We start from the raw sequence: 22849 nt of genomic DNA on the forward strand, positions 1-22849 counted from the left end.
ATATTCCATTTCTGACAAGTCTGTTCTGTAAGTCCTACACCTTTAATTATATTCATATGCAATACAATTTACCGGTACTCTATAATTGACTTTACTAACTGCATTATTCCATTCTCACTCCAATTATGGTATGTTTCTGAGCATTACATGAAAGGGAAACAGAATTTTGGGAAGTTTCGCCAAGATCCTTATTTTTTTGGGGGGATTTTTTTTTTTTTTGGGGGAATTTTAGGACTACCGTAAAGGGCGAACCGCTGGCCGAACCTCGACTCCCCGAGAACGCTCAATCCGGGTTACGATGTTGCGACACAGCGTGACGCAGACGAGCGCGCTGCGCACCGCGCGCAGCGCTGATCCGCTTCAACGCGCGCCATGACGTCACGCACAGGAAGCGTCATGGCGGCGCGCGGCGTGCTGTGTCGGGCGGCGTGAGCGCACGGCGAGTTCACTTTTACCGACGTCGGCCTTCCCCGAACTCTCGAGGAAGAAACGGGTAATATTTCTGTGAATATGCTTTCATGTCGTTATTTGAGCGTTGACAACACATTTCTGCTCTGCGGGCTTGGTTCGGTGTGGCCATAGGAGTTTTGTTGTTTTAAGTGTTGGTTCGAAGGGTGGCTTCGATGATAACATTAAAACAAACAAGATTTAACGTTGTTATTCTGTAATTATATATATATATATATATATATATATATATATATATATATATATATATATTATTTTTTTTTATTTAACTACCAGCTCTTTCTAATTCTTGACACTTTCGTCCGGTGAGCAATGGGGCGCTTTCATGTGGTTCTGACAGTGGTGATGGTGATGAGGCAAAAATATTAAAACAAGCAATGGGGCGGCATTGGAAGCCATCTTGGACTTCCGGGTTCAAGGTTCATGATACAAAGTCTTCCCCAGTGTTTTGGGTCCACAATCTGGATCGACATGTCGAAAGACGTACAATGAACTCTGAACCTGGAATCACCCACCTCCACTTTGCTGTGTTGGCAATAAGTTGACACTCAGTGTTTCAATGAGCTATTTACACACAAGAGATTTGTGAGAAACAATCATTAGTGAGTAATGTGGATGTTATGACCAAGCAGGTAGAGGCATTTATTACAACTGCCAGAACAGTCTGACATGCAGAAAATATTGTTGTTTTACTGTACTGCAGCCTGAAAGACAACATTTAGCTATGTCACGATATTACGAAAACCAAAATCTCAGACAATATCTAGATATCTAGTCCATCACAATATTACATTGATATATATCGCCCCGCCGTATACTTCCAAACTGCCCAAAGTGAAAAAATAAGTTACTTAGTCACCCACGTGAAGTCTTCCTGTCCCTTGTGTACCCAGTTTACTCCCATTCAGGATGGCAGATTCAGGCTCCGGCGACGCCACCAGGAAAGACACGCGTGCACCTGGAGGCGGTGGTAGGGGGCTGACAATGGGCCGTCGAATTCCAGCGGCAATTTCTCCTGGCCGCCTTCCCACGATGCGCTCCAGGGACCTCACCCTGGGGGGAGTGAAGAAGGTGAGATGGAAGAAAATAAGCGGTCTCATGTTGGGCTGCTTATTTGGATTACTGGAGCCCAATCTGCGGAATGCAGTCAAAACTTAAAAGAGGAATCTTCTCTGGATCAAAAATTCTCTTCTCTTTGAATTTACTTTGTGTCTTGCACTGTTTCTAAATAGCAAACGTTTAAAATTCAGCACTTATTAAACCTTATTTTCAGGGGGTTAAAATAAAGATCTTTAGTTCCACAAACTAAAAAGTGCATAAATGTAAAAATGTAAACTAAGAAACTATATTGAGTTTTAGAAAACATTATACCTAACAATAATTGTCATTATTATAGAAAATCAATTAAGCCTTTTTTTTATACAAACAGTGGTTATATGCACCATTTCATTGTGCTGTGACGGGAGAAATGTATTAACTGCAGAATAGTCATTCTGTGTTTATTATCGAGCAGTGTAGGCTTTTTGTGTATTAATGTTTTCCTGTCCCTTATAAAGCATCCTTTTTGTTTTCCAGAAAACCTTTGCGCCCAACATTATTGGCCGTAAGGTCAAAGACGAGTAAGTTCAATTTCTGATTGCAGAAAAAAATGATTTAGAAAAAACGATTGATCAAGCTGTAAGGACTTTCTTTTCTGATTGTCGCCTCCAAAATTGTTTGCGATGTACAGATCTAAAGTTGACGGTGACCAAAGGAGAGACAGGAGGGATGGAGGCCGTGGGGGTCGGGGTCGGGGAGACAGAGGCAGGGGCCGGGGTCGTCCAGAGGTCATCCAGTCCCACTCAATCTTTGAACAGGGACCCGCGGACGCGATGATGAAAAAGAGAGGTTAGACTTGGAACTAATCGATCTGGTTACCTAGTGATACTGCACACTGTTGTCATAGTTGATGTCTTTCCTTGTGCAATGTGATGGGATTCATCACCACTGCCTTCTTTTGTGCAGGTTCCTATGAAAGTGAGAGAGATGCCCCCAGTGTGGGTCCCTCGCCTATAATAAACATTAAAAAAGAGAAGCGGGAGACGGAGGAGGAAACCAAAGAGATTCTGCGCAAGCTGGAACGAGACAATGTGAGTCTCTTGTTCCCACCTGGAAAATCTTTCTTTCGGTGCTGGAAAAATGGGTTGCCCTAATCTCAGTCACACGTTTTTCTCTGGTTGCCTCCATACAGTTCATAGACGATCCTTTTTTGCGGAGTGAAGAGAGGAGCTGTCCTGTCCAGCTTCCCCTCGCTGTGTCAGGGTGGGGATTTAAAGAGGAGTTTAGCGCCACTGTTCCGAAAGAAGAAAATGTCGAAGAGGACTGCGATGTCATTGAACCCGCAGTCAAAGGTAGCAGCCACTTCAAGAATAATGAATGTCAATAGTACAGTATATTGTCCTTTTATTAAAACAGGTGAAAGCAGATTAAGATGCGCCTCAAGCATAGATTTAACCAGAACTGTTTCTGTATGTCGGTTAATCGCCCCCTCAGTGAAACAGGAACCAGACGAGGTTGATATTAAGAAGGTAGAGGCTGCTTTCCGGCCACCTCCGCTCCCGGAGCCCGAAGTTCTGCCTGAGCTTCTGCACAGGTGGAGTCTGAGCAAAGGAGAGGAGCTGTTCTTCATGCAGCTACCCGACTCCCTGCCGGGTCAGCCTCCAACCATAGAGGCCCGACCGGTGAAGACAGAGGTACAGTCGGCAGATGGCCAGTCTGTGCTGCTCAAAACAGAAACTCAGGTGAAGATATTGTCCGTCATCTATTAATGTGAAATTACTTTCCGTTAGTATACATACAAACTGTAATCATCCATTGCATGATAGGAGGAGCCAGAGGAGGAAAACAGCTGCAGCCTGAATAATCTGCGGGAAGGTCTTGTGGGAAAGATGCTGGTGCGGAAATCTGGTCGTGTTCAGCTCATACTAGGACACATCACACTGGATGTGTCTTTGGGAACATCATGTGCCTTCCTCCAGGTAAATGACTGCAGAGTTTGTGTTTGTTTGTGTGTGTGTGTGTGTGTGTGTGTGTGTGTGTGTGTGTGTGTGTGTGTGTGTGTGTGTGTGTGTGTGTGTGTGTGTGTGTGTGTGTGTGTGTGTGTGTGTGCGCACTAGTTATTTATTTTTACATTCAAGCCACTGAGGAGGCATTGCATCTGTTTGTGTGACGGAGAGAAGCAGCTGTCGCTATGGAGACCGTGTAATGCTATTTTGCTCACCTAGGTCCCTAGTATGAGGCAATAGACGCCAGTTTCTATTTTTATGATGTGAGCTGGAGCCATTATTTTCCCCTCCCAAATTGACGTGTAGGCTACATCACGCACACACATGAAGCGACCATTCCAGTGTCAAATTGTGCCGTTCGGCCTTGGTTATGGGCTCCTCTGGCAAGTTGTGTAAAGATTGTTTGACCACATCCTGTTGCAGAGCCCCCGAATCTGCTGCTAGATGACATTGCTCACATATTTCAATATGTATTTATTTATTTATTTGTAATTATAACTTGCACAGAATATGCAGCTTGCCCGTTTCACACTCTGTCAATACTGTGATTATATCCTACTGAGTGTAAACATTTTACCTAAACGTTTGGGTTTCCCCCTTTTTTTTTTTTTTTTTTTTTTTTTTTGTACTTCTTACTTTTTACTGTATGTTCTGAATGAAATTAGAGAATGAATGAAACTGAGAACCAGATTCAAATTCAATAAAGCCTGATTCTGATACGCTTTTATCGCTTACAACTTTTAAATGCCTAAACACATTTAAATGCTTCCCGTGTGGATCTGTCTGTCTTCGTATTTTGAGATGCACATACAGTATCACGTCAGCAAAGCGGTGTTGGTTGGGTTGGTGAAGATACATGGAGTGGTATCTGCAGTGGAGTGGACTCTAACTGTGAGGGTTGGGCTGGATCCTTAACCGGATCCTGGATCCCAAGATTATGCTTTTCAGTTTCATATTTGTGATGCCTGCACATTTCCAAAAGACACAGTTAGTAATTTATAATTTAGTTTACAACTTTGTCCGCCACAGTGACACCCACTCCGGGATCCACTCCATGCATCCGCTCCAACTCCCCAACCTCCCCCATCACAAAACACAAATCAAACTGCAAACGCATCCCTCCTCAACATAGGTTTAGGTTAGTTCCAACTGATTAAAAACATATGAAAATATATTTCATCACAAATTATTTACTTTGTTTTTAAAATGGTTTACACAAGGAATACATTATTTGTGGATGGAGAAATGTGTTAATTTCGTTTTGTTTTGTTTTTCATCTTAATTATTAAAGTATTTCTGATTCTGATTCTGATTAATGCAAATTTGTGGATCTTTGTATTTATTTGTGTTTTTTCTTTGTTTCCCATTTGTATTGGGACAGAATTCATTCCATACTGGTAGTGTACATCTCTTCCTCAAAGAAAAATAACATTTTGACACAATTCTCTTTTCTTGTTCCCACAGGAACTGGTGTCTATTGGCTCTGAAGGCCGGACGGGTGATATGACTGTATTGGGACACATCCAGCACAAAATGGTTTGTTCCCCCGACTTTGAGGCACTACTGGAGAGCAGTGCTTGATATCCAGCTGAATGAGGCAGGGCAGAGCCCTGGCCAGGTGTTGTGCTACTATAACTACTACACTGCCACTACAAAAGGTAGTGGCTGTGGTTTGGGCTTCCGCAGTTTATTTGAGTGGGCTATAAGAAAAATGGTGAATCGAAATTTATTTGTAATTATATAAGAAAAAAAATCTTCCTTTTTATATTTTTCTTATTGTTATTTATTTCATGGCAGAATACCTCATGACATTAACTGATCTGCCAAATTTGACCATTGCTTATTTGAACACCGCAAGACACAAACAACGGCCATTGTTGTACATTGATGTAAATGTGTTAATAAACCTATTTTGTCATCCTGAAGCATGTCACCTTAATTTTGCAAAGTACTACTTGGCTGACATGAAAATATTTCTGACTTATTTAAAGGTTTTTTTTTGCATACAAATGCCACACATAAATAAATGTGATTTAATTTTTGCCTACACTGTAATAGTAGCAGTAATTACTGTTATTGCACAGGTAACAATGAGCTTTTCAAAAGCATGGGGTACATTCATTGCCAATTAAATAAACCGTCCATCTTTATTTCTCATCGATGTGAAAACCAGGAGTCCTGATATTCTAACATGGTCTGAGCCATGTTAGAGCCTTCTAAATCTCTTACCTTCAGTTGTACAAATATTAGCCCATTAAGTCATTACATATGCTTGAATTGGAATACATGAGGTCTTCATTTCAATGTAACAATTTTATCAATTTTATCAAGTTCCTCCACATCAGAGCCAATATTTCTGGTGTTATGAAACCCTATGTCTACCGCTGAACCGAATACAAAAACTTCATCCTCACCTGCTGTACTTACTTGTTGAACCCAATACTGTATACTCACCCGTTAGTCACTCGTGGAGAAAAATCCAAGAAAATCCTTGTACTTACCTGCCCAAAGTTCTTTTGGGACGAAAGTTATGGTCAGATTCAGGCCATTACCTAATCACTTGCCTCACTGTCTGATTTAAAGGAAATGTATAATGTAGTCTTATAATAAGCAGTTCATAGAATCATCTACTTCATAACCTTCCCTCTGCCCTGTTGCAAATACATCGTGCATACCTGTAATATTTTATGAAATAAGAGAAGTTGATTTGTCCAAAAACATTTGTTTAAAAAAAAAAAAAAGGGTCAAAGTTGTACATTTAACTCTGAGGTCACGTAACGTGTATCACCACTAGGTGGCAGGACGACTATGACACCAGGATTAATATCTCAGTGAGAACCAATGGCAGCGCCGTTTGTTTTCCGCCGGACGCTCTTCACGGTCACACCCCAGACAAAGACCAGCGATGTCTCGCAGCTCGTCGCACGCACGGTACGTATGGACCCGAAATGAAAACAGTGACCGGTTGAACAACTTGAGGTAGACGGGTTTTTTTTTCCCCCCGAGGGTTATCTGCACTGAATTGTACTTAAAGCCGTTAGTTATTTCGCGTTAAACAGGAACAAACGCGCATGCTGTTTAACCACACTGGAGGTTAGCTAGCGGCTAGCTGTTAGCGGCTAACAGCTGGTGTGTGAGCGGCCTCTGTGGTAACATCAGTTCTGATGTCAACACTTGTTGTCCCCTACTCTATCCTTCTACTACACCCAGTTATGATGTTGCATCGCCGCCCTCGTCTGTAACTAAATGATATATCCCGTGTGCATAGGATGTGAACGCAACTGTTCTGTTACGTATTACTTTTATTATCACCAATTACTTATTATTGCTGCCCATTTGTGATGTGAGCTACTGCTGTAACACCCGCTGATGAACCAAGTATCTGGAAAGTTACTATTTTATCCCTTCATAACTTCCGTTACTTTATATCCTTTTACCATCTAAACAGGGGGTTAGATACTGTACACAGCAGCCATTTGGTACACTTAGTTCCGTTTGGTGTAGTTTTGTTCTCTGGCGGAGAGGGTGGAGAAGGTTCCTAAATCGTCCCTTGTGTTTGTTTTCTCTTCCAGGGCCATGTGACACCCAGGAACAGATTCTGGACCAATCAAAATAAACAACGGCTGCGCGCCCCGTTGTTCTTTCTATTGTTGACATTTTTTCAAACAGCTGAGCGGTTTTCAGAAATCATCTGCCGCGACCTACTGCTGATCAGATGATCCGTTTCCACAAAGTCTCTGGGAACTTCAACCATTCCTACAAACTGGTGGATTGGCAGTGATGATGACATGTACTCCTATTGCCCCAGGGGGGCGATAAAATCAGATAAGACCACACTTAATTTATTCCCGGTGGGAAATTTGTGTGCTATGCCAAGATTTTCACATTTACAGAGATGGATGTATTAATTTGCGTTGAAAGTCTGATTGACCAGACATCTTAATGAAGATCTTATTCTGACAACAGAGACTTGGGCCACTTGGGGGCAAGAAGTGGGGCGCTGCTACTCCAGTGGTATCAGACATCTATTTTTGTCTAATTAGTTATTAGACCACACTGTTTTTTTTCGGCTTCAAGATGGGACTCTTCTTTGACCCTTTTGACAACTTGCTATGCATTCTTCTTGGAATCTCCTTCACTGTGTGGTTCACCCTTCTGCTGGTCTTCATTATTGTGCCTGCCATCTTTGGTGTGTCCTTTGGCATCAGACGTCTCTACATGAAATCCTTATTGAAGATCTTTGAGGTAAGTGGTGGGAGCATAGCCCCCATAACATTTTCTATTGATTTGATTATATTAAACATGTAGTATAGCCAATGCTGTTAAGGTATTAATGAAAAATAATGGGTGGGCATGTAGACGTTATGGTAATAATTTCATCAGAAGTACTTAAGAGTTAAGCACAGAGTTTTTTTCTCAACCGGTCTGCATTTCCTCCATCATATCCTTGCATTAGGACAAAATTATTTTTTTTCTACACATAGAACAGCTTGTGTTGTTATTGGAAGGTATGCATCAGTAATTCATGGGCCCATTCGCCATGTAAGGACTTTGATGTGATCTAAAAAGAAGACAAAATATCCTCTTGACTGCTATCGGGTGCATAATAGCCTGAGGGTCTTCAACATGATGTTATGTAACAAGTGAAAAAACAGTGTTCACTCATACACCGATCAGTCACAACATTAAAACCAACACTAATATTATGTAGCTCACACCCATGCCGCCAAAACAGCTCTGACCCGTCAAGGCATGGACTCCACAAGATCTCTGAAGGTGTCCTGTGGTATCTGGCGACCAAGACGTTAGCAGCAGATCCTTTAAGTCCTGTTAGTTGTGAGGTTGGGCCCCCATGGATCAGGCTTGTTGTTCCAGCACATCCCACAGATGCTTGATCGGGTCCAACCCTAACCCTGTCCATCCACATGATGTCGAATAAAATATGATTCGTCAGGCCAGGCCACCTTCTTCCATTGCTCCTTGATCCAGTTCTGATGCTCACATGCCCATTGTAGGTGCTTTCAGTAGTGGACAGCATGGGCTCAGCATGGACACTCCGACCATTCTGCGGCTACGCAGCCCCACACGCAGCAAGCTGCGATGATGTGTTCTGACACCTTTCCATCATAGCAGCATTAACCTTTTCAGAAATTTGTGCTACAGTAGCTCTTCTGTGGGATCGGATCAGACAGGCTAGAATTCGCTCCCCATGTGCATCAATGATCCTGCGAGTGCCCATGGCGTTGTCGCTGGTTCACCGGTTGTCCTTCCTTGGACCACTTTTGGTAGGTAATAACCACTGCATACCGGGAACACCCCACAAGACCTGCTGTTTTGGCGATGCTCTGACCCAGTTGTCTAGCCATCACAATTTTGCCCTTGTCAAAGTCGTTCAGACCCATAAACTTGCCCATTTTCCTGCTTCCAACCTCTCAACTTCAAGAAGTGACTGTTCACTTGCTGCCTAATATATCCCACCCAACGACAGGTGCCATTGGAACGAGATGATAAATTATTTTCACTTCAACTGTCTGGTTTTAATGTTGTGGTTGATCGGTATATAGTTGTTGTAAAGCTCACAATGTTATCTAGTGTTCTGCACATTCAGATGTTGCAAAATGAAGCTAGGCGCCGAAGCAGTGTGCCTTATTTGTGAGCTGAATTAATTTTATGCCGAACATTTAGTGTGCGTGCGTGCGTGTGGGGCGTGTACTTTATGTGCAATGGATCATGGGCATTGTAACGTATTTGCCAATTGTGTTGAAATGTCTTGCATTTGAAACAAAAACAATGCACACACTAAGCTGTTTCCTTACACCGCCGCTCAGAATCTTTAAAGCGGAAATTATTATTGATTTCCACACAATAGGTGTTTGTCATATTTGGATTGGAAAGACATTTAGCTGAGTATAATTTCAGTATAATATTTTTTTCACTTATAATGTAATTGTTATAGGGAAAACACAGGACACGTACCAAGATTGTACACAGATGAACTTTAGCCGTAATGTATTTACTCTTGGAAATGAATGTCTTGAGTAACCAGTTCTAAATCTAATTGCCAAGTTCTTCTACAAATGAAAATTGGCTCCTGCTGTCTTCCAAAAAGCTATTTTTCCACTGTAAAATAGCATTTCTGATGTGCACTGATCCACAATGTTTCTGCTCATTTAGATGCACAATTAATTTTCAGTGCTTTTGGGTGGGTGCCAACACACTTTTTCGTTCTCATGGTATAAATCGATCAGCCGCAACATTAAAGCCACCGCTAATAATGTGTAGGTCCCCCTCATGCTACCAAAACAGCTCCGACCTGTCGAAGCATGGACTCCACTAGACCTCTGTAGGTGTCCTGTGTATCTGGCACCAATATGTCAGCAGCAGAACCTTTTAGTCCTGTAATACCCCTTTCCCACTGTGCCAAAAACCCGGTAGCATCCGACATTTGAGTGGGAAAGGTAAAAGCTCTCGGTTAAAGTTTCAGTCCTGGGTCAAATGACCCTGCATCGCTCTGGTGTAAACAGGAAACCCGGGTTGACCCGCTAATTTTGGCCCCTTGACGGCACGATGCGAAGCACATTTAAGTTCCGGACACTGGTGCATTATTAGACAGGAGTATCCATGCATCATTCAATAATTTCCTATCTGATTTAGAATCCAAAATCAGAAGTCAATGTCTTTTTTCCCGCATGGGGGGCCATGAAATGTTTGAGTGTGGGGAGCGCAGTGGAGAATCCCCAAACTCCCCGCCTGGCTCCGAGTCACTCCAGCACCGCCCCAAGCTGGTCTCCGCTCCCCGCCGCCGAAGGACTGGTGCGGCACGGGCTGCTTCTACTGCAGTGTTGGGTCGTTCACGCGCAGTCGGTTTCTTTTGAACGGCTCATAATAACTTTTTTTTTTTTCTCAAGTTTTACAGTTTTGTGTTGTTTAGGTTGCTGTCTCCTCTACTGTTTTGTTCCCAATCACACTGAAACCACGACACGCCCCTTTTCCAACATGTAAAAAAAAAAAAAATCATTTCTACTAGGCATTTCTATTTCTCGTGTTAGTCACCTATTTTTAGCGGGATTAGCCACGTCAAAAAAATAACCCGGCTAAACCCGCAAATTTTGGTGTAAAAGCGGTATAAGTGTCTGGCCCCCATGGATCGAGCTTGTTGCTCCAGCACATCCCACAGATGCTAGATCAGACCCTAACCCCAGCCATCCACATGATGTGAAAGAAAACGTGATTCATCAGACCCGGCCACCTTCTTCCATTGCTTCATGGTCCAGTTCTGGTGCTCAAGTGCCCATTGTAGGCGCTTTCAGGGTGGTGGACAGGGGTCAGCATGGACACTCTGACTGGTCTGCGGCTGTGCAGCCCCATACGGTGCAAGCTACGATGCACCGTGTGTTCTGACACCTTTCTATCGTAGCAGCGTTCACTTTGAAAGCAGTTCGTGCTACACTAGCTCGTCTGTGGGATCGGACCAGACGCACGAGACTTCTTAATCGCTTAATCATGGCCCTGTCGCCGGTTTACCTATTGTCCTTCCTTGGACCACTTTTGGTAGGTACTAACCACTGCATACTGGGAACACCCCACAGGTCCTGCCGTTTTGTAGATGCTCTGACCCAGTCGTCTAGCCATCATAATTTGGCCCTTGTCAAAGTTGCTCAGATCCATATGCTTCCCATGTGTCCTCCTTCCATCACATCAACTTCAAGAACTGACTGTTCACTTGCTGCATAATATATCCCACCCCTTGACAGGAGCCATTGGAACGAGATGAGCAATGTTATTCACTTCAACTGTCAGTGGTTTTAATGTTGTGGCTGATTGGTGTATGCCATGAATACCAGAGGAGTTTGTCTTGCAAGTCACACAGATGGCGTCACTAAATCTGTCAAGTTTTCCCTCTCAGTGGAGGAGCTTTTAGCATGGAGACGTGAGAGATCATCAGAGATAGATAGCAAGATCATGACTTCAGTAGCCTTTATCAGAATTATAGACTTCGTAAAGGGACATGGTACTTGTTATTCATAGCTGTATCACTCTTTACTGAGCTCATTGCTGTTTAAAGCAGATAGAATAGCGCTCTATAGATGTCATACTCTGAGCTTTGGTTGGTGCTGCTGTTATGTAAGAGCCCTCTCTTCCACAGCCCCGACCACGGAGCCACATGCTGACACCATGGCGATTAACCTCGTACTAATTCAGACTCATAGGAGCAGAACTTGATTTGTAGGTCATTACTGGCAGATGCAGTCTAATTTGATGACTCTGTAACACACTGATAATGTCGTGATAAGATTGTCATAAAGAATGAGAGCGATTAAGGTTCAGTCAGTCTATATTAGTTTAATCATTTTGTTTGTTCTGGTGGCAAAATGAAGGTAAAATGATTTTGGAGTGTCTCGAACTCAAACAGTTGTCAATGTAAAAAAGGCATAGAACCGTTTCTTCATTCGGTGCAGTCAATGCTGAATTCATGCTGAACATTCTTTGTGTTCTTTTGCTGGGATGTCTGTGGATTTCTTCCAGTTACTTTTGGTACAGACGTACATTTAGCTCAAACATTAGACCAGAAGATGGATATCGCAAACCGAGCAGCCCCTGTCGGTTGACAGTTTTATAAATCAACCCAAATTAAAGTTCCGGCCAGAGAACTGTAAAAATGACTGGATCTCATGCAAACTGGTCTGAACCTGCTGCATTTAATTAAGGGTTCTGAGCAGCAGTCGCCCAAAAACTCATTCCCCAGCGTCTCCCTCTCTCCCTCCCTCCTCTGCTCTTTAGGTTTTTTTTAAAGGGAACACGTTGTCCTCTTCCTGATTCTTTCCATGGTTTAGTCTAGGTGTTTGTACAGAGGCATGTGGTCTTGCACATCAGGAAGGGCGTCTACTTGGCACTCCGTCATACATACTGGAAATAGATTGTCATTTTAATTGTAGCATGCTCTTTTTCTTTTGTTGCAGAGTAGACTTGTTGACGATAACTGTTGGTGGTAACCTGGCAGTCAATCTACACAAATTGAATAATGTATGATAATTGCCTAATCAAAATCTAGTTTGAAACCTGCAATCTAACTTCATTAGTCATTAGCGGGCTGCTTTAAAGACAAGCCGTGCATAAACTTTGAACTGTAAAATAACAGTACATGCATATTTCTCAGTATTTGCATTGATAGTTATTGCATGAGTATCTCCATTTTCTTCTTCCTTTTTAGTGGGCCACACTTCGACTAGAGAGAGGAGCAAAGGAGAAGAACCATCAGCTGTACAAACCCTACTCTAATGGTAAGTACTGCTGTGTGTTTGTGCTGCGTGCAGCTTCGCAAGCGCTCTCGTAACATGGAGACTCTGCAGGGAGCTGCTGATGGTGTGTCTGGTCTCTCTGCAGCCATCATCGCCAGGGAGCCCACCTCGCTGGAGGAGGAGATTAAGGAGATCCGCCGCAGTGGCAGCAACCGGGACCTGAACTCCGCTTCCGAGTTTGAGATGTCTGACATCTTCTACTTTGCCCGGCGAGGCGTGGAGAGTATCATGGACGACGAGGTGACCAAGCGCTTCTCTGGTGAGGAGCTGGAGTCCTGGAACCTGCTGACACGCAGCAACTACAACTTCCACTACATCAGCCTGAGGCTGACCGTGCTGTGGGGCCTCGGGGTGCTGATCCGCTACGGCTTCCTGCTGCCTCTCCGGTAACTAGTGTGCCTTCATGCACTCTGCTCTTTCAAATTGTTTGGGCCTCACACGTATACTTTATGGTGTTTGACTGGCAGGATCAGGGTTTCCGTTGTCCGGTAATTTGCATTTTTTTAACCGGGAAAATCTCTTGACTCTCCAGTCATAAGGTTTGGTGAAAATAATTCCCTCGAAGATTTTGATTTGAAAATTTGATTTAGTGCTGGGCAATAAAATGATAATTATCTAAATATATTTTTTCCTCGATGTTGAAATAAAATAGGCTAGATCATTTTTATTTTACACAGATTTGTTCATTTATAGAAGCGCTTATTTTTTGTTTGCAAATTGTTTTTTTTCAGTTTTTATTCAACCTAAAGCTGAAGGAAGTTCTTTGTGTTTATGTGTTTCCCCAACAAGCGTAGGCGAGCGTAATGTTCATTTTTAAAATAGCGTTATGCACGTGAGTCTATTGATGGGACTTATTTTATTTGGAATATAATGTATAAGCAAAAGTAGCCTACTTTTCAATAAAAAATATTATAAATCTACATGCCTTGATGGTGTCATTTTTTATCTAGCCTGCCTATCAATTGTTTTAAAGCTAAACAATAATATTTGACTGGAATTTCTCCCAATTGTCCGGGACATTGAATCTTCCAGGACACGTGGACCGGCACCATTTTTTTTCTAACGGAAACCCGGAGCAGGATAACATTTGGGATATGTAATCGGCGCCCCTAGCAAAATGATAATACATTACGTCATTTAGCACACGCTTCTGTACAAAACGACTTACAGTCAGTACATTTTGTCTAGATCAATTTATTTTTATTTTGTATTTTTTTCCCACTTTCGATCCGATTCAAATACATATGGGCCAATACAGATTCTGATGCCAGAGCTCTTTTTTTTCTTTTTGCTATGTGGAGTAGAAGAAAAAAAACGGTGGTGCAATTTACTCTGCGTAGATCATAAACCCTTGGATATAAAAATTACTCATCCAAATCGGTTGAGAAATCTAAACTTTATAGTGCTTTTCATCTAGAGAAACCGTAGCTCCCCCATTTAACTGTATTTGTTTACAGACCAGTCTTGCCTGTTCCAATATGGCGGCGACGTTGACATATCGCAGCAACAGGCCGATGCCGTCAGTGCGGCGTCTTATGGTGTGCGACGTGCGCGGGCGGAAGGAACAAGGTGGACCAAAGATTGTCAGTGAATGCAAACATGGAAGAGCTCGTTGAGAGGGAGAAACAAAAATCTCCTACATGGGATTATTTTGGTTTGCACGAATGGAACTGCAACTCTCAGTAGCTCTATGGCCATGCATATGAGGGCCAACGTAGCTGAATGGCTGCGTCAGTCAGTGACTTGTTTGTCAACTGCCAGTTCCTATTTGCGCAAACTTTGAATTGCGCTTAATTAATTGCCGAGTTGAATTATCGAGAGGGCAGACCCTGGAATAGAATTTGGATCAGTATGTGGATTGGTGACGTCAGTCTGATATCAGATGAGTGAATGTCAGTATCGCCACCCGATATTGGATCGTATCGATCCCATCAATTTTGTCGGTAGTATCGACCACTATATATCATAGTCACAGCCAGCTAAAACTCTTCCTAGAATTTGAAGCCTTAGTAAGACTATTTATTTTTTATTTAATTTTTAGTTAGTAAAGCTATTACAAATCATTAGTTGTTTCCTTAACTACCTCAATAAAAAGCCATAGCCATCTTGTGACACCCTTTCCTTTGAATGAATTAAGCAACCACACCAAGAGCTTCCTGGAGCTGCGTAATAACAGTGAGCGGGTCTAGCGTTGGTCAGCGGTGGCTGAGAAACGGGGGCAGTGGCTCAGGACAATGTGGCAGCCTGGTTCGGCTCCAGTCACCGGCGGGGAGACGCATCAGGCAACCGCTGTGCAGACACGACGGCTTTCTCATTCGACTTTCATGACCCGTCTCCTGTTCGCACTGACTCAGTACTACTGCAGGAGGGGATAAGGGCCACCTCGCTTCTTTCTCCGGATCCTCAACTTCTCTAAGGCTTCTTGTAATGAAATCCATTCACGCCATCTGGACCATAACCAGCTGTCAGTGATAGCCATGTTTCCTTCCTGGAAAGCAGTAGTCTATTTTGAATGGTTACTCTCCTCAGTGGCTCATGTTTAATCTCTGTGTTTACATGGATGTTAGAACGATAAACTCTTCAAGTTGAAAAACACCCACTATTTCTACTCAAAGCATTGTTTGATAAGTTGCATTAGCTAACGTGTGTGTGTGTGTGTGTGTGTACGTGTGTACGTGTGTGTACGTGTGTGTACGTGTGTGTGTGTGTGTGTCAGGGTGACTCTCGCCTTCACTGGGGTCAGCCTCCTCGTGTTCCTCACCTGTATCATAGGACTGCTTCCAAACGGCAGGTAAGACTATCCGCATCCGGCCGATCATTTCAGGTTGTCACCTACTTGGTTATTATGTCAACTGGTGTCATTTACTCCATCGCACACACCCTTCCTTATAGGCTGAAGAACTTCCTGAGCGAGAAGGTCCACCTCATGTGCTACAGAATATGTGTCCGAGCTCTCACTGCCATCATCACCTACCACGACAGGTAATACTGAGCATTATTCTTATCATCCACCCTTCATTGAGGTTGCCTTCGTTGTCAGACTCTTTATTTGATTCCTTTTTTTTTTTTAATTAAGAAAGTAAAACGACTAATTCTGATGGTAGGTAAATCAAAGGAAAGCATTATACATGTCTGTGATTTGTCGTTCTACAAAGACTTGACTCCCATGCCTTTCTCTCACAATCGAGTGTGTCCATCCCATAGCATGTGAACAAAGCGCAGTGACACGAAACTCTGCACTAAACTGTGTCCGACTGTGAGGCCTCCGCTCTGGCGCTGCCTGCCAATATTCCAACATTGTGCAGACTGTGTATCTATCGCTGTCACAGTGGCGTTCCACTCGTGAAGAAAAGTTGGACTTTTTTTGGACTTTTTTTTTTGAGACTTGGTTCTCGACGAGTCCCACAGTAAAACGAGTCGTTGGTTTAACGCACGGTGAGCGAAGGAGGACTTCCAGTGAATGAGAGTGAGAGGAGTCAGCCATTTATTTGATTTGATTATTTCTTTGTATTGATTGCAATTTATTTGCAAATTACCATATAAATATAATAGGAATGTGTATTTGCACTTAAAGTGAAAGAGACTTTAATTTGAAGATTGAACTGGACATTTCCATGTTAGTTATATGTTAGGTCCTACTCAAACTTAGTGAGAGTTACAGGTTGAATTATACTGAAACTTGGTGACCGTTTGTTCTATTATTGTTCCATAGTGAATAATGAACAATAAACACAGTGTCAAAATCAACAATCTCACTTTTGTGGTAACTGAAAATTGCAGCGGTGGTATGTATGTGCAGCTGTCCAATCACGTGAGCGTGATCAGATCACGGGATGTTTTCGTCACTGCTGTACAGCAGATTGCAAATCGGAATCTGCACATCAGACTTAAAAAAAATAAAATAAAAATTCTGATAAAGGAATCAGCCAAGAAAATTGGAATCAGTGCATGTCTAACTTTACGAGATGATGCATTTCAAGGGTATATTCTAATGAGGTGAATTTCTTCAAATTTGCTGCTCAAAATTTCCCAGCTATGTCACATAAACCGGTTCACACCAAGCCATACTTTCTGTGACACGGCTACGCAAAAGGCTTGGGCGAGGTTTCTTAAACTGGCAACGACGCACTGTCCTCATGTTTTTTGGGTTGTTTTTTTTTGGAGATGGAACAATTCCGTCGTTATATTCCTATTTGCCTTTGTCTCACCTACCTTTATAAGCACGCAAGTCCGGGCAGCTCTCACGATGACTGATGCGTGTGACCTTTCTGTATTTCCTTCTGCACGTTGCGTAAGAGTGAGAGGATGCTGTTCCGGCTGATCAGGAAGCCGCTGATGGTGTATAGTTCAGAGCTGTGTGTGGGGGTGGCGCGCACATGTGTGTACACGCATGTGAGGGAGGCTCCTCCAGGCATAACAGAAACTGTCTGCAACGATTTGTGCCGGGCCAAGGCGGCCTCGGGTAACTCCCTAAAACGCTCGCAGAGGGAACGGGGCAAAGCAGGCCGGCATGTTGCATAACGTCCCTTATATAGATAGCTCATACATTCACTAACATGGGCTGAAGGTGTGTGGACCTATCAACTGCATGTGGTGGTGGTGGAAATGAAGGGTTTGAGACCTTTTGGTTCATAGAAAAGTCTGGCAAAGAACAAATTGACCAGAATTTTTCTGGGAATGGCTGAAAACTTAGTTTAGTGTGGTGACCCTAAAGTTTTGTGACCCTAGCTGACGCCTTGAACCGGTTTTATTCTGTAGTTTGGGCTGACTTTAAAATCAGATTGCCTCACGGTCTGATAACTGGGGATACAGGAGTTGTGAGATGACCTGCTCAGTCTGCTGTTAATCAATCTAGGATTGATCTATATTGATGGTTGGCCAGTGGTGTCCAAACCACGCAGCCAGACGTCACCCTGTTCCTTTGATCCAGCTGCACAAAAAAAAAAAATAAAAATTCTCTTTGAGCTTTGTCAAGGTGAAATTAAATATTACTACAGCAGGTAGAATTCATCATCTTCATCTGTCCAAAATAAATATTTGCACAGGAGCCTATCACCGTCATGTTAGGCTACTGGTTTCACTGCCTGTCTCTCTCTCTCTCTGTGGTTTCTGGCTGTCTCTGGTTTCACGCTCTCTTTTTTGAGATCAGTAACTCTATCTTTGGAATGTAGGCCTGTCTAATGAGTCCTGCGTGCTGCGGGGGTCAGACCAGAAAGCGGTACCTCTGGCCGCTTTGTCTTTCCCAATCTACTGCCTGAGGGAACAGGGCACCAAAGTGTCACCAAATTCCCAACTGGCCTCATGGTGGTTTAAGGTGTTGCCCCGTGTCTGTTCACACTTTTGATTGTGTGCTTGTGCGTTTGCGTCTTGGTTTGCACACAGGTGTGTTTTGTTGAATCTTTGCTGTCACATTCAGTATCATTGTCATGGGTTTGCCTCTTCTGCCATGTAAGTCAACTGACACCATGGTTCCTTTCTTCCTGACAATCGTTTCACCAAGGGCATCTGTTGGCTCAGTAGTCAGATAACACTTCTCCGGTCTCCTTCCTAGTGAAAACAAACCCAAGAATGGCGGAATATGTGTCGCCAACCACACTTCGCCTATTGATGTCATCATTCTGGCCAGTGATGGCTGCTATGCCATGGTAAGTGCTTCGTGGCCCAGCTGGAGGCTTTCCAAAACATGGAAGCTGATCACTGTTTCCAAAGCAGCTGCTTGGCTGGTCAGATGCTATGTCTCCTGATATAGATGTGCTTTGTTTTTTTGTTTTGTGTGTGTGTGTGTTAGGTTGGCCAAATCCACGGCGGTTTGATGGGTGTCATTCAAAGGTCTATGGTCAAGGCCTCTCCACACATTTGGTTCGAGCGCTCTGAGGTCAAAGACCGCCACCTAGTGGCCAAAAGGTATTGTTACACCCTTGAATTTATGCCACTTTTATTCCCCTGCTTTTCTCTTTTAATTTAAAATGTAGACATTTAAAACTGCAGTTTACCTTAGCTTTACCTTGACTAACTTAGACAGGATTTTGTTCTGCGCTAAATGTATATAATTATTCAAGTTAAAATCTGAATCCAAATCTTCATATTTTGTCAGCATTGTAAAATAAATGTATTTTCTCTATGCTGCAGATTGAGCGACCACGTTGAAGATAAATCTAAACTACCTATACTCATTTTCCCAGAAGGTGAGTATGTCTTTCGGTCTGGTGCAGATTGAAAAACGCTGCTTTTACAACGCTCTGTGTAATTCTCGTTTTGTCGTCATCCCCAGGGACCTGCATTAACAACACTTCAGTGATGATGTTCAAAAAAGGCAGCTTTGAGATTGGTTCCACAGTGTACCCTGTTGCTATCAAGGTTAGTCACACCTCTTCTAAATTTGTGTATTTTTCCTGTTCATTTGAGTAGGTTGTCTTATTTAGATTGCCGTGCATGCCTTGTCCAAATTGTATTACTTTCATTTTTATTTTGGAACATAATTATTTTTTTCCGGCAACTGGCATCCCCTTGCAGTACGACCCCCGCTTTGGCGATGCTTTTTGGAACAGCAGCAAGTTTGGAATGGTGAACTACCTCTTACGTATGATGAGCAGTTGGGCCATTGTCTGCAGCGTGTGGTACCTTCCCCCCATGAGCAGAGAGGTGAGACCCCCCTGGCTTCACTCTGGGTTTAGCCAGAGAACACCGGAGGAAGCGACACGCCGTGGTCATATGTTCCACTCTGCGCTCAGTTGATGTCACAAAACCCAAATTCCACTTCTTACATGTATAAGTAATCGACTCTCCTTAGTGAATGTGCTTTTGTAGCGCCTCCAAGCTACTGCCGACCCAGAACTCTGACACGTAACTCTCTGTTTATGCCTGTCATGCACTAACACACACGAAGTCGCTCACAGCGATTGCATCTGGGGAATGCAAATTCCACCTATTTCAGCCGGATTTCAAGACGAGAATGTTTGATTTGGATGAATAGGTGGATATCCAAGGTTTTTTGGAAATTATATTCAGAGCAACAGAGTCAGATTATGGAACATTCGTGGATTAAGATGTGACTGGATTAGTACTTTTAGGAGCAGAATGGCAAGGGGCTGAGGGCAACGAACACTTTCCACAACAAAGACCGCGTGATACCTCAGAGGTCTGTTTTTTTTCTTCTTGTCCCCATTTTATTTGCAAAAACAGGGAAAAGGTCATTTTTGACTCTGTAAATGTCATCCGGAGCCCGAGCGAGCTGTGATCCAGTAAAACCTCGCCGGCACTCCGCCCTTTGTTCTCCCTTTTCACTCTGTGCAGGGAGAAGGTGGCTGAAAGTCTCTCATACCAGAAATATTTGTTGTGTTCCTTCAATATTGGTTTCCCACAACGGGATAAAAAAAGTATCATCCTTAACTCTCAACTGTTGAGTGCAACTACCCTTAAAATAACAGAACCAGAACCCCCAAAATACACCACATCTGCCATTAGAGGACCATTTCAGTCCTGTTGAACTAGTTCCAGTGCCTCAAAGGTCACAGGACATTCCTTCATCTCTCTCTGCTCTCATCTGGTCATTAGGTGCATAACTCCCTTGAAGAGTATTTCAATGTTTCCACTGAAATTTTTTTTTTTTTTTTTTTGGGGAACTGTTCAGCTGAGTGTTTTGCTTTCCTTTATGTTTCGCAAACAGGAAGGAGAAGATGCTGTGCAGTTTGCCAATCGTGTAAAGGCAGCTATTGCCAGGCAAGGAGGACTGGTTGACTTGCTTTGGTAAGACACACGACACACATGGTATCAATTCAATAAAGAAAAAACCCCAAACTATTTGTCCCTGAAGGCAAGGAGGACTGCTATTAAAATGAGACCTGGGTTTACAGTGGAGCCATGGCATTGGCTATTAGATGGAAACAACTCATTGTTCTTGTATACTTGAAAATGTTTCGTAGGGACGGAGGTTTGAAGCGAGGGAAGGTAAAAGATACCTTCAAAGAAGAACAGCAAAAGCTGTACAGCAAAATCCTGGTGGGTGCCCAAGAGGATCGCAGTCGCTCCTGAAGAGTTTTATCTGCTGTGGGAGAAGGGGCCGAGCTCGGGCGGCGGCAGACACAGCCGCCGGTTTCAGTGGGCGCTGTTCCCACCCTGCCGTAGATCCTGGACGAGAGAAAACTCCGTCTCTGATGTCAACTCCACTCCATTTGGCTTCCTCAGTCACTGCCTCAGCCCTGGAACGTCCAGTTCCTCATTGCTGTTACAGAATCTTCTGGGTCCCCCGTCCCTTGTGGGAAAAGGTTTGACGGGGCCCCGACTTGCATTAGACTGGCAATAAGGTGCACACAAATATGGTGTTTTATTTTTCTCCTTTGACCATGGTCGGCTTTTATTTATCCTCTTCGTTGTTTCTTTTATTTTGTCAGTAGCTAAACCTTTCTAGGTTCCATTATTTCATTGTTTGTTTCACCAGAGTTTAAAGTTACAGACCTCATTTGTCCTGGAAGTTGGACAGATCTATTGTAGATGCAGCTCGTTTGTCTCTAAGGCAAACCCTGTTGACCTTTTTCAGTGCTCCATGACGGCCTGTACCCAACATGGCGTAAGGTACATTGCCACATTTGTTACGTTTCATTTTATGGGTATATCTTTATTTTTATGGATTTTGCAAATTCTCCAAATGGGAAAAACTTTTTTTTTTTTTTTTTTAAGCTTTGTGTATTACAGTACAAGTTATATCGGAACATTTGGTCAATTTTGGGAGTGTTGCCTCCCAATGAACTCTGAATATGTTTGCTTCTGTGTCGCCTTTCCATGGAATGTGTAATCCATCACGTTATGAAGTGGAAAATACGCACCCACAGTGACTATGACGGAGGTTAAGTGTGACTGATCTTTTGTCCCAGCTAATATGCAACACAGTCTAAATTTACAATCTTGTCCTCTCTGAGCATTGACCTGAGTGGTTCTGAGCATCTTTATCAAGTCCCATGCAGAGACGTAGCATCGCTCTCATCCCAATTCTGTTAATGGTAAAACATGTTGATCAGGGGTCTCAAGCTCAGGGTTCCTGGGGGCCACTGGCTCTATAAATTATGAAAGAACTATAAATCCCCCCCCCCCCCCCTTGTCTCTCGCAGTCCATGATCTTTCTCCCATTTGGCCACTTCCAGGAGGCACCACACAGAGACAGAGTACAGCTGCACTCCTCCGTTACGGCTTTAATTCAGCAAGACATTTGCAGCCTTTCCCATCCCTCTCACACAGTCATCCATCTAGTCTTTCCCATCCCTCTCACACAGTCATCCATCTAGTCAGTGCTGCATCAGGAATAGAGACGTTACATCTGTTCACCAGAATAAATGTTCAAGATTGTGACCACAGTTCCTCTTTTCCTGGGAATTTTTTCTGTGACTGTACTTGTTTGTGTGCTTATTTGTTTGCCATGCACATCCGCAATTATGTGCTTGAAAATTGTCAACCAAGTACAAAAAGTGGATGGTTTTACTTGGCAATAGGCTCGCCAAGTGTGAACCAGATCTAATGAACGGTTGTCGAGATGATCAAAGGACATACATACACACACAGACATACATATGTTAGTACATACAGTATGTACATACATACTGTATTGACAAACCATGTACATACAGTATGTATAGTATACATACTATATTGTAAGTACATACACACTGTAAATACAAACATACATAGATTCCTAGGATGACTAATGGATGGAGAACATGGTATGGCAGCTCGGTCACTGAAATAAAACATGGTAAGTAGTTACAAAGTATTTTCACATTTTATTTAAAATTTATTTCTGGCTGATGACCCTGCAGCTGACCCATGGGCACCGGAGGAGGTGTGACAGGCAGCAATGCCCAGCAGGCGATAACACCTTCCTGTACATTTAACGTTTTCAAAATCCCAAAATGGTCTTTTAGGCACTGGTTTAACGTTACATACCCGAGCGCTTTGTTTATTGGCACCTTATATAATGGATTGCATACTAAAGGTGATGTAAATATTTTTTGACATGTGGTTTTCATTAACTATTTTTAAGCACTTTCA

General features: G+C 43.0%; 2 protein-coding genes across 2 annotated transcripts; both read left to right on the top strand.

Annotated features, from left to right (window-relative positions):
* The first annotated feature begins 386 nt into the window (after positions 1-386).
* Positions 387-5379, top strand: polr3d (polymerase (RNA) III (DNA directed) polypeptide D). The gene is made up of 9 exons (XM_080003371.1): positions 387-493; positions 1362-1539; positions 2044-2087; positions 2198-2355; positions 2473-2597; positions 2699-2858; positions 3001-3248; positions 3333-3485; positions 4977-5379. The coding sequence occupies exons 2-9, from the start codon at positions 1378-1380 to the stop codon at positions 5091-5093; spliced, it is 1167 nt and encodes a 388-aa protein (XP_079859497.1). The 5' UTR covers positions 387-493; positions 1362-1377; the 3' UTR covers positions 5094-5379.
* Positions 5380-6381: 1002 nt separating this feature from the next.
* gpat4 (glycerol-3-phosphate acyltransferase 4) lies at positions 6382-22369 on the top strand. The gene is made up of 13 exons (XM_080004096.1): positions 6382-6443; positions 7085-7757; positions 12724-12793; positions 12897-13197; positions 15528-15602; positions 15704-15793; positions 18363-18456; positions 18600-18715; positions 18941-18996; positions 19083-19168; positions 19325-19453; positions 20478-20557; positions 20734-22369. The coding sequence occupies exons 2-13, from the start codon at positions 7590-7592 to the stop codon at positions 20840-20842; spliced, it is 1374 nt and encodes a 457-aa protein (XP_079860222.1). The 5' UTR covers positions 6382-6443; positions 7085-7589; the 3' UTR covers positions 20843-22369.
* Positions 22370-22849: the final 480 nt, after the last annotated feature.

The sequence above is a fragment of the Zeus faber genome (genome assembly GCF_960531495.2).
Source record: "Zeus faber genome assembly, chromosome: 7".
Classification (NCBI taxonomy): Eukaryota; Metazoa; Chordata; class Actinopteri; order Zeiformes; family Zeidae; genus Zeus; species Zeus faber.